Source organism: Eulemur rufifrons, chromosome 29 (assembly GCF_041146395.1).
Source record: "Eulemur rufifrons isolate Redbay chromosome 29, OSU_ERuf_1, whole genome shotgun sequence".
NCBI classification, from domain to species: Eukaryota; Metazoa; Chordata; class Mammalia; order Primates; family Lemuridae; genus Eulemur; species Eulemur rufifrons.
In genome coordinates, this window is record NC_091011.1 from 74,817,736 (window position 1) to 74,830,213 (window position 12,478).

The 12,478-nt window shown below is 33.4% G+C and overlaps 1 protein-coding gene across 14 annotated transcripts in view; it reads right to left on the reverse strand.

The window, feature by feature from the left end:
* Positions 1–983: 983 nt before the first annotated feature.
* The window catches only part of CADPS2 (calcium dependent secretion activator 2), a 451,849-nt gene continuing 440,354 nt past the window's right edge, over positions 984–12,478 (reverse strand). For all 14 annotated transcript variants that reach the window (XM_069462753.1, XM_069462752.1, XM_069462749.1 and 11 more), the window contains 2 exons: positions 7,179–7,283; positions 984–1,886 (listed from right to left, as the gene is read on the reverse strand). In XM_069462753.1, coding sequence (XP_069318854.1) covers positions 1,713–1,886; positions 7,179–7,283 — 279 coding nt within the window. In that variant the 3' untranslated portion in view covers positions 984–1,712. The remainder of the gene's footprint in view (positions 1,887–7,178; positions 7,284–12,478) is intronic.

Sequence of the window (12,478 nt, forward strand, 5' to 3'; positions counted from 1 at the left end):
AATAGAGTTATGGGAGGTCACCAGTTATTCACGCTTTAGGACAAAATGGGTCAATTATGCAGAGATGAACTGTATAAAGGAAATGGACATTTTATTGAAAGGAAAAGAAGCTTGGGGAATTTCCAAGTATAGAGCAATTTGAGCTGTGGAACAACAGCAAGCTTGGGGAGGGTGCCACTGGGGAGTTTAGGGTAGCATGACTGGACACTTGAGGGCTTGAAGAAAAGGGTATTGGGTGTGAGGATGGAGAAGAAAGGGAGGGAGAGCATTCCAAGACAAATTGCCTTTCAGAAATAGCAGGGCTGGTCTCTAGTCCAGGAAAAAGGAAGAAATCTCCTTCTTATATGTTTATCTTATCTTACCTCTATGTGGAAGCAATAATAATCATAACTGTAGATTAAATAGATTTTTTTGTCTGGGTAACTGTGACCATTTGTAACACCATAGGAGAATGAATTTGGAGGTCCAGATTTTTTCACTTCTAAAGTTTTAGAATATAAGTTTTCATAAATTCAGAGATACCTCCACTCAATTTGCATGGACTGACTTCATCTGAAAATTACTTATAAATGAATGCAGTAGCACAATATGCCAGCATATTTAAGGAAAAATTACTAAAATAATCCATAGAGAAATTATAAAGCATAATAATGTTATCTTTCAAAATCCTAGCAAGAGATTAGTTTGAGGGAATACTACTAATAGTCAGTTAACATTACTAATTATTAGTTAACATTAATTACTAATAATACATGAGTATGTAGCATACATTTCCTTTGCAATGGAAATATGCTGTCGTAGTAATTAATTCTTTTAACAAATGTGTGTGCCTACTAGGTACAAAACACAGTTTAATATCTTTCACTCATTTGATTGAAAACAAAATATTATGAAGCAAATAAAAAAGCAAGAAACAAAAACACAGAGCCAGATAATTGGGATGTTTGAAATACTGCAAACATCTTTTACTGCATTTAATCTATACAAGTCTAATAAATACAGAAGTGGTTGTGAACAGATGGATTTTTATTGCCTGCAAGCTCTTATACTTAGGAGTAGGAGGGTATGTTGACAGAAGCACACTTGCTACCCTATACCTTGGGATTTTGTATACTTGAAAGAAGAAATGTTGAGAACGGAACAAGACACAAACTCATTGGATAATCTAGTCTATATTTGAGTTTGGCATTCTTTTAAGCCCAGGAAGATACCTGCAGATCAATTCAGAGTACTAAGAACCAAGGTTAAAGTTTTATACACATCACAACAATGGCAAATTAAGTACAAAACAAACATTTTACATAAATTATAAACTGTAAGGTACACACCATTTTAATGAGGGTACAATAGAGTTGGCGCAGTGATTAGAAGTGGCTTCTCACAATGTTGTATTATGAGAAATGCATATCTCACTTTACACACCTGACATTATTTTGATGTGATTACAGAAAAAAGCTCAAATCTTAAAAAATGTTCATATTCTAATCACAAACAGAGCCAGAGTTCATTTTCAGGTCAAGCTACACAAAAGTGAATGATTTTCTTCAAAAAAATACTTTGCATTTTCCTCATTAATTCTGCTTCTGGGTTTACTTTTTAAAGAAATGCAAGCATTTTTATTTGGTCAAGACAACAAATGCAATCACACGGACAAAATACAAAAAACACAATGTGAGTCAAGGAACGCCTCTCTTCTCCAGAGCTGTGTGTTATCAGCCTTCTTCTTCTTCATCACTGTCTTTCATAGTAATGCCCTGAAGTCCTCCTCCTTCTGAAACAGAGGCTGTGGCCTCTTCTACCGTTAAGCGTCTGTGCAGAGTCTCATATGTCTTACTGTTCAGTGTTCCTTCCAACACACCCTGCAATCGGAAGTCCCTGTAGGTTTTCTGAGGGAGGAAGAGAGAATTTGTTTAGATAACTTGGATTATATGTACACAGATATATATGTCTATATGCATAGGTATATATACTCAGTTGACATTTCAAAAATGATCTTGGGCCACTAATGTGTTCATATGGCTGCCATGTTAATCATCTTGTCGGTGTACTTCTGGGGAGAAAATGGAATGAGAGGTTTTGGATAGTGCTATTCAAAACTACAATCACTATGAATAGATCACAATGTTGTGACTATCAGATGACAAATTAACTTTCCCCCCAAAACATTACTAATTGCACAGAATTTACTATTTGAATAAGCTATAGCAAAAATAAAATGATATGTACTTATGCAAGTCTTTAAAAATGAATTCTTAGTTTTTTAAATTGAGCTTTCTTTTAATACTAAAAAATGTGTTTCATTTTATAAAATACATTAGTTTTTGGGGGCAGGTGTATGGAGGGAGAGGATTAATCCTGTTATCAGTAAAAGAAATTCACATTTTCAGTATTTGTGAATTATAAAATAATTTACAAGTACCTCTGAATAAAAATTTGTGTACACCTAAATGGCTGTATGAATTCTGCCCTTTCCTATTGAAATTCCCTTGTAATATGAAGTGCCAAATTCTGGCATAAAGCTTCCATAGGTGGGATAATAAAAAACTATTTGCATTTTTTGTGAAATAGTAAGTTATAATTTGGTGTATTACATATCAAAAAATGGAACAAATTCCATGTTATTGTTTCTACAGTGATTCTGAAAAGAACAAAACCTAATAAAACCCTTCTGTGACACTGAAAATATTAATTTATAAAACTATCCTTATGTTCACTTTTTAAAGTACAATTTTCTTCACATATGATTTCTATGGCTAAACCAAGACTTGTATTTTATTATTATTGATTTTTAAAGTTGGAGAAAAGTCCAGAGTTAGATAAATGGGGAAACAAAGAAGATACCCCATTCTGTGGAAGCACTTCTGAGGCTATTTTAATGCTCAATATCTTTCAAGATTCTTCTACTCTTCTATGTCAGATTTAGAATATTAAACAGTCAAACTTCAATGGACTGGCCCAAAGTATCAGTACATATTAATATTGTACATTAATATGCCACTATTCTGTTCTAAGTGATGGCTAGTAGCCATGTTTTTGTTGTTGTTTGCACTTAACAGATGAAAAAAGTCAAAGAAGAAATATTGTACTTCATGACCCAATGTCATAACTCCAACAGCTGAAAATTAATGTTAAGAGATGCCTGATTTCACTGAATACAGACATGTTCATAATACTTATTCAGAAAATATTATAACATTCAGACATTTGAGCTGAAGGTACTTATTCACATGAGGTGAGAAGCACTGATAGAGGACATCCTAATCCCCTCGATATACCCACCTTGCCTTTACTAACGGCCTCTGGGAAGAAGTAGAACCATTACAAGGTAGTGGGGCCACTGGTATTTTCACATATTATCCTTCCGCGTTCTTCTACCTAACTTATGTCTCACAATATCATTCCAAGTTTCAGAAGTGGTATGTCAATAGTAAGACTGGAGAATGAATAATATATATTTTTTTCATTTGGATAATCCCTTGATATAAGTTCATATCTGAAAAGTCCACATGTCCAAAAATAAACTGAACTCTGAAGAAGGCTACACAGTATCTGAGGTCAGTGTCTCCATTGCAAGTAAAATTTAGATTCAAAGAGTAATTTTTTTCTTAAGTGATCAAACCTATTTTCACTTAAATTTTAATAGTTTAAGACACACACAATCCATCATCCTTATATTCTCTTATTCTCTTTCTCAGTCATAAGTTATATGACTAAGGTGGTATTCTCTTACACCGAAACTCATGGTAATTTGTATCAGAACCAGGGAAATAACTCCGAAAAATAAGTTTTGCCTAGATAATCTGGTAATTAGTATACAAGGCATTATTACCATAGAGATTTGTGTTTATTCCTATAACTGATGTCATAAGTCAGTTATAGGAATAAACACACAAAACATTCATCTATAGATGATATATCTAATATTAATATAAAGTATTGTCCCCCTGACAATGATATACTGAGTTTGTGAGCTTGACTTTCTCATTTTATTGGAGTGACTTTCCTTTGACTTAGATTATCAATAAATTGGCCAGGACAGATTTGAATTGTGGATTTGCAGTCTTGAAGCCTTTCTTATTCTATTACTCAATAACTAGTTATGTGAGTTTCAGGGCAGATCATTCTTGCAAAATCTCTCTCTCTGTCTCATAAAATGTTATTAACACTTGGGCATTCTCTGTGGCTTGCACAAAGGTTTGGTTGGCTCTTATTTAAGATAAGTGCCTGCCACAGGGTGCTGTTCACTTGTCTTCTTTTCTCCTAGCAAAAGAAACAGCTGATTTATGTTAACTGCTTTTAAATGTCATATGGTCACTAGAAAGAACACCAGTCCAACAACCATTTTGATTATTTGAAGATTCTACTTTCTCTCCCAACCCCAAATAAATCATTCTCATGTTAAAACTTCAAAAATAATTTCATAGTCCTTAAATTTTTCTGGAAAGCTTACTGGGATTTGTTTTTTCTACATGAGAAACATGAATGAACCAATTAGTGTGTAAGTTATCTTTGTAGGGCAAAGTTGGCTATTACATAAATTTTGACGATGTCTGGGTTTCCATGGGCATAGAAGAATGACAACGCCTATGAGTAGTAGGCACTAGACTGCTAGAGTCAAGTAGCTTGGATTCTGGGTAGAATGTACAATACTGCTATAATAATGCAGGCCAAGTCTAAGGGGAAGGAAAGCCTGCATGTGGGACTTAATTCTATACATGTGTTATTTCGTGGCTTCTTAAATTCACTGGAAAATGATCATTATGAACAAAACCATACAAGCTCTGAAGAATAATGAATCTATGTATGAAACTGGCTAAAGACTGTTTATATTCAAAGTAGAAGAAAACAATTAGAACATTAAATTATTAATTCACCTTGATTTTCATTGTGAAAATAATCATTTTTAATTATTAAATAGAGCCCTATAACTTGATTAAGTGTATCAGCTCAAAAAAGCATTAGCTGAGCCTGAGGACTTGCTTGTGAAAAGCAAAACATGGAAAATCAAACATATTCATGAAATTTAATTTCATATTTATCAGTCTTGACTACTGACAGCCATAATGAAGACTATATCAAAATAAGATATACACCGATTGGTTTAGAGTACAATGGAAATTTCATTGTATAATTCATTAAATTATTAATTGTTCTTTTATGCTAAAATATGCACTGGTGAGAATACTTAGGATCTACTTTCTTAGAAAGTTTCAAATATACAATACATTATTAAAACTACAGTCACATTGTTTATCTGGAAGATATATAATTTTTATTTGTCAATTATGCCTCAATAAAACTGAAAAAATTCCACTAGTGCTTAGACATGAGAATATAAGAAAAAGAATAACTATGAAAGAAACAAATGATAGGGTAATAAAATTTGGAGATTTTTATTCTCTAAACAAAATAAAGAGTTTAACAATCTGTCAATAAATACTAGTTGGCTAAATATGTAACTTCTGACAACCTGAACATAGTAGGCATTAACTTGAAAACATGGTTACCATAAAGATGACCAATTAATATTAATCACCATGTAGACTACAACCTTAACATATATTTAGAAGGTAAATACATTATCCTGATTCTCTTTTATGAAAAACAAACTGCATTTGAAGGCTCCTCAAGTCACACTTATAGAAACAAGGAAGAAACAGTGGAAAACTAAGCCAAATATGAACCTATCATATTGTTCTTTCAGTTTCTTTGCAAAATAAATAACACTAAGAAGTGTTCTGGATCAAAGGTATTTTCTTCGTTGACATGTAATGTATAGCTAGAGTATTAAAATTTTGTGGGTGGCTATAATTTTACTTGTTATTTATGACTAATCATGATTGCTATTATTGTGACATTACAGGTCTGGTTCTATATTCCAGTAGATTTGCCAATTTCTGACTTTGGAACAGAATTTCCTATTTGTTAGCCTTTCTAACAAGATAACAAGTGTGCCTATGGCATAAAAGAATTTGTATTCTAATTAAACTTCAGGAACCAGGAGAAAAATGGAAAGTATCTTAAGGTAGAAAGAAATTTCTTTTAATGGTATATATAACACAGTAGTTCTTTGCAAACTTTAGCATGTATAGAATCATCTAGAGGGCTTGTTAATCTATAGATTTCTGGGTCCCACCCTTTGAGTTTCTGAATCATTAGGTCTGGGGTGGGGTCCAAGAGGGTGCAGTTCTAACAAGTTCCCAGGTGATGTTGATAATACTAGGTCAGAGTGACATTTTGAGAACCACTCTGTATGTGTGTGGGTATAGTCATATATACACATACATACACATAAGTGCACATATATACATTATTTGTATGGGCACACACACGTGTACCATTAGTAAATAGTACTGAAATGGAAGTAAAGGTCTTCTATTTAAAGGAAAAATTGATTCTCAATAGCTTAGTATTTTTAGCCACAAAGTGGAATTTCTGTCTCAATTATAAGAAAAGGTTAAACTTGGGGTAAGTTTTGTGCTTCCATTAGAACTTACAAAGTGTGAAAAAATCATTTTGAATAAATATATTATTTTAAAGCCCTTACTTACTAAATATAACATATAGGGTGTTACCTTTTCTCTTAAAGAGAGAAGTCAAAATGGCCTTGCTGAACTTATATGACATCTGTGTTAGTAGTTTTGAACCGTCTCCAACACTCAAACTGATTATCTTTTACACATAGGAAGGAACATTTTTTCAAAAGAATTCAGGCAATGACAATATATTGCTTTTGCACCAGGATATAATAAAATAACAGAGACTCTCCTTATTCTCTTGGCAAATACAGTTCAAAAGCCCTCAGAATGATATATGATCCTAGTGAATATAAAGTAAATGTTATCATGAGAAAACATTTATATATGTAATACAATTAATGCAAAATTATTATGGACCTACTACATTCAGGTAAATGTGCCAGTGGCTTTACATACATAATCTTAAAATGTGATTACTTGCTAGCAAATATTTATTAATGCAAAAAGGTAATTTTCTGTTTATTTAGCAATCTAACTGAAAGTAGAAGTAAACAGCAGCATATCATTGCTAATAAGTGATGCTTTTTAAGTACTTAGATTCACTCAGTGATATCAAATAGGATTTTCTTGTATGTCAATATCTTCCCATTATTCTTTATAGCTTGGTGGGCAATTCACATCTAAACACATTTTGTTTACCTTCACAATCTTGATGAGCGTCTTCAGTTGGTAAATATGAAGCTGGAGGTCTAATCTATCAGCCAACCACAGGCAAATGACTTTCATGGAACTGCTGTACCATTGCTGGAAAGAAGGGTTGGGGCAGAGGGGAGGAGAACAAAAAAAGAAAACAACCTCTGCAGTATTCATTTAACAGATTCGGTAATGAGGGGGTAATGAAACACTCTGAAATGACCACAGATCAGCACTTGAAGTCAATAATGCTGTAATTTCCTGTTAACAGAATTGTATGTTTTGCTAGAAAATCTGCTAAATTGACCTAGGCTGTTCTTTCCATGAATTAACATTACAGTCTTTCAGCTGTAACATATTCATGGAAACAGTGTTTTTACACTTTGCAGCCTAGTGGCCTGCTTTGTAATTTGTAGGTAACAATGGGTACTAAATACATGTTATGGGACTAAATGGATGGCCAAGCAGCAGGAAAAAAAGAGGTAAATTATTTTCAAAAGAAAATTTTCTGTTAGCCTGCATGTTAAGTAAAAATCAAAAAGAAGATCTGTTATGCCATAAGGCATGCAGTCAATACCTAAAAATAACATTTTAAATGAGTGATGGCAAAAAAATATCCACAACTTACTAAACGGTAATCCCCAATCACACCTTTACCTACCATTGGTTGTTAAGTATTTGCCAAGACATTGTAAAGCCATGTAAAATAAAGATTTATTGAGATCTTAAGAAGGAACATTATCAGGATGGAATTCTTATGTATCATAAGAATCTCAAAATAGGTGTCAGTTGGCCAAATTATGAAAAGAAAGGATTTGTTTCATTTTGTGTTTTTGAAGGGTTCATAATTTTTCTGTTTTTTACAACTCTTTTGAGGGAAAACCAGAAATTTCTTTTCTAATGCAATTTCCTGCTCCTATATAATGTCAGTGATTATAGTAAAAGAAGAAATTTTGTTCCTATTTTCAAAAAAAGGCAATCTGCCATTGGAGGTGACATTTTAAGGGATTCAGTGATGATGTGCCAGAGCTAGGTTTAGGTAATACTGTAAGAATAATGCTGCTCATTCAGAAAACTGTGAGAAATAGCAACATCCTTTCAACACTTAAGAAATTACAGAAGAGTTTTTGAAAGAGAAGGGATTTTGTGCCTTGCTTGTATACACCAACCTAGTGACAGTCCAGATCACATAGGTGTGTGTATACGTTCTTAGGTATTCAAACACAGAAAAAAAATCTACAAATAAAATTTTCTCCACATAATAAAACAGTATATTCAACATCTAAGCATAATCTTAAGTGATCCAAGTCTTAAATTCATCTGGATTTGTATTTGTTAACATTGTTCTGATATGATTTGTTATAATAAGAAATGGTATTTTAAGTATAAATTAAGAATCAGTTTCACATTTCATCACACCGTTTCTATTAATTTGTTAGTATAGCGAACATATATGCATAAATGATAAGCTAATTAAAAGTGAATAAATGATTTATTAAATACTATCAATCAAATGGATGGATAAAAATATGTCAAATTTTTTAAATGTGGGACTGTGATTTTTAAAAAATATGCTATTCATGGACCTAATTTCACCCCTTCCTAATGATTACTTTCTTAATTTTCAGGACATGTAAAAATATCAGCAATATGTTTATAAAATAAGACACCTACACAGCTAAATTCTTAAAATATAAACTGCCAGTAAATTCAGCTGACATGTTAAACCTCAAAATCTTTCATAGATACTCATTTTAATTTCTGACATCATTTAAATTCTATCCTTATTTCAAATTATAAAATAATTTGAAGTCTTAACTTCTTGAGTTCTATTTTAATATAGGTAAATCCTCACAAGTGTTGCTGATACAGAATATGGGTACACTGAATTAGGAATCCCCCCCCTACTCTTAAGATAATTTGAAAGCTAAAATGTTGTCAGAATGGATGCAACTCTTAAAAATTATAGTCCTTCTGCAAAGGATAGTAAATTTTTCTTTTTTGTTGAGGGAGAGAAAATATTATATATTGTACAATGGCTAGCACCACAAACTAATCTGTCTGTTAGACTGTATAGTTACTATGTTCATGGTAAGTTGTATAAATTTGAGAGAAATGAAAATACTTTCTTAAAATTACTCCATATGCATCTTTATGTTTTTAAAAATCCTTACATGATTTAAAATTAATTTAACTTTATTTTCCCACTATCTATAAGTGGTATTTATGATTAAGGACAGGTAATGTAACACAGAAATTATTAATATAACTTCTTTAACACCGTGCCAAAATCATAATTTTAGAGAAAAAGAATTTGGGAATAAAATGATCTAAAGTTAATTACAAAAACAGAGCCCTTGTTAGGTAAAATGTTTAAGCTACTTTACCATCATCTTACTTTGAAGGCAAATAAATTGTTCTATAAGGAAAAGTCTCTAAGAAAAATTATCTTAAAAGAATGCATATTTTTGGTCCCTAAGTCAAAGCACTTTGAAGAGGAATTTCAGCTAAATTAAGCAAATGATTAAGGGAAAGCAGTATCTTAGCTCAAAGTGTATGCTGCCACTAAGAATAGGCTAACAAAAAAAATTCCACCACGACTGTTTCTTTTTTGTATATGGTGAAACTCGAACACACACACACACACACACCCCCCCCCCAACAAACAAACAAAGCCACCAAACAGAAACCCCTAGTACTTTCTTATTTCTGGTGCTGGAATTAATATGTCCTTCTTTTGAATACTGAATATGGTTAGGTCCCATTTTTTCACGTTGAGAAAAAAGTCAAAGGTTGGTTACTTTAATTCTCTGCCTCCTCCCACCCCACCAAACCAAATCAACCTCCCAAAAACAATTTGAAAAGGGTGAATGTGCAGTAAGGTCTGTACGTTAGGAACTGTCTTCTCATTTTGGAAAAGTTAATTTTATAAAACAACTTGGTTGACTATCCACTTTTCCCTTCAGGGGATGACAAAGAAGGGCACTGCGGCTTGCACTGAAGTCATGGGTATGGCATTACTGCTTTATTCTTTGCTTTGGTCTACATGGGAATAAAGCAATAAGTATATATTTTACAATTTTTTTTCTACATCAATCCATGACAGCAGCCTACCACTTTAGCAAAAAAAAAAAAAAATATGTTTTTTTCCCCTTCTTTTTGTGGTTCATTCAACTCCTGTAAGGGCATGTGTTACTCACTTCATTTTCTTGAGATATCTCTTTTAAAGCAAAAATAGAAGAAAAGGAAAGGCTAGGGTTGACTCTGTGAGACCCCTGTATTTATTCACACTTATTGTGCATGACTGTAGACTGGTAAATCATATTAGCAGCCCGTCTCCCCATCAAGCTGCTACTTGCTTTCCAGCCCTGGGAAGGCTCAACAAATCAACAGGAGCACGGAAAACAGAACATCAGTCTAATCTAGTGTTTAAGGTGAAGTTTTCAAACCCAATCTAAGAAGATCTTTAGAGCAAGCAACAAGCTGAAGGGCTCAGAAGGTGGTATTGACAATGAAAGAGTGTTGAAATATTGAGAAGCGCAGCACTTGTGCATTTTTAATAACAAGAGGGTCAACAAGGACATAGCTCCCTCAGTGCCAGGAGTTGCCACTGACTATGGAAATTGCCACACCAGGGCTATAAATGCTTGCAGTTCATCAGCTTTCTTAAACAGTTCATCAGCTTTCTTAAACACCCCGAACCCCCTCAGTGGACCTTTAGTCTTGAATTAACAAACCAAAGCAATGAAAGAGGGTGCAGTCTGAATGGCTGGCATTGATCCCCAACTGTGTCAGCACTGCTACAGGCCCTGAAAAACTCTCTCCATTGTCAATAGAAATTGACAAACCTCCTCTCCTAAATAGTGCAGCTGAGCCGGGCGGGATCCACGCAGCTGTAAAGGGCTCTGCTCTTGGGGCCAGGGAGCACTAACAATAGAACAAGCATGAGCTCTTTGTCAGTCCCAGACTCGGCAATTTTCTAACAAGGATTAAAGTTGTTTCTCCACAGAGCTGGTGAAAAGAGATTTAGCAACATACCGTGCTTTCTTCATGCAAGTTAAAGAGAAGTAGTTAAGGAATTTCATTATTCTGTTGAGGAGTGGAAATACAAAACAAATATATTAAATATGCACAACTCCCTTTTTTTTTTTCGGACTAATTTATAACATTTTGAGGATGATTCAATTAAATATAACACTTATTGCCTGGAAACAAGTACTTCACATTTATTTTGGAAGTTTTATTTAAAAAAAGTCCAGCTGTTTGCCACCTGGAATGAGCTCTCAATACATACTAATGCACAATGCCTTTAGACCCTCGAAGGCTGATATTCCTAAATCTGAATCACAAGACCCCATAGGGTTTATATATTGCCGCTGCTTCAAGCAAATGATTTCTGTCAGAATGCGGCTTCTGATGATGATGGCAAGGTAAAAATAGCTGCTTTGCTAGGGCACAAATCTGTGATATATTTTCTGCTTAAGTGTTTAGCTTTTTATTGATTATGAATCGGTACAACTAGTTGATATATTTTTATTCTTCTCCAGCTATGCTTGTCTCAAGAGGTGAACAACAGGGATGAAAAAGAAAGAAAAAGAATCAACACTTTTTAGTGCAGTAAGACATGGAATAGCTAAATTTCCACATTATGAATGTATTTCTTCATTTATTTCAAGAGAAGCTATTTGAAATGAATTGAGTCACTGTGTTGAGATAACACCTAGAAAATCTCACCTATAAAATATGTACTTTTAAATGTAAAGTTAAATTGAATAAAAGAACAGTATTTTTTCAACGCTGATGGTTTTGATAAATTCAATAAATTTAAGACATCCTTTAGGGTCAGACAGTAGCTTTAGAGAGAAACAAAATGTTTAGAAACATTAATGCCCTACAGATTTACCATTATATTAAAAAGTAAATATAAATGCTTCAATATACGTCGAGTGTTCATTTTGTCCACAGTACATCTATTTCATATAACTAAATTCATGGCTCTATTTCACTCACTTCCCAGTTCTAAACACTAAAATGCAAGTTTTATATTAATAGTAGATTTGATACAATAATGCCAGGTTCTCCCCTCTATTCAAGGCATCTCACTGAAACTATCATACCTGGTTCCACGAAACTGACTCCCAAAGCACAAGCATTTTGAAAGTTTTAAATGTGAAGTTTTTGTTGGCTTGCAATAGGATTAAGGGCTATATTTAGGGAAAACTGAAACCAGCCTATTATGGTTAAAAATACAAGAAGCGTTCACCCCAACCTAAACCTATCAACATTCCCAGCTCGACCCAGAGATG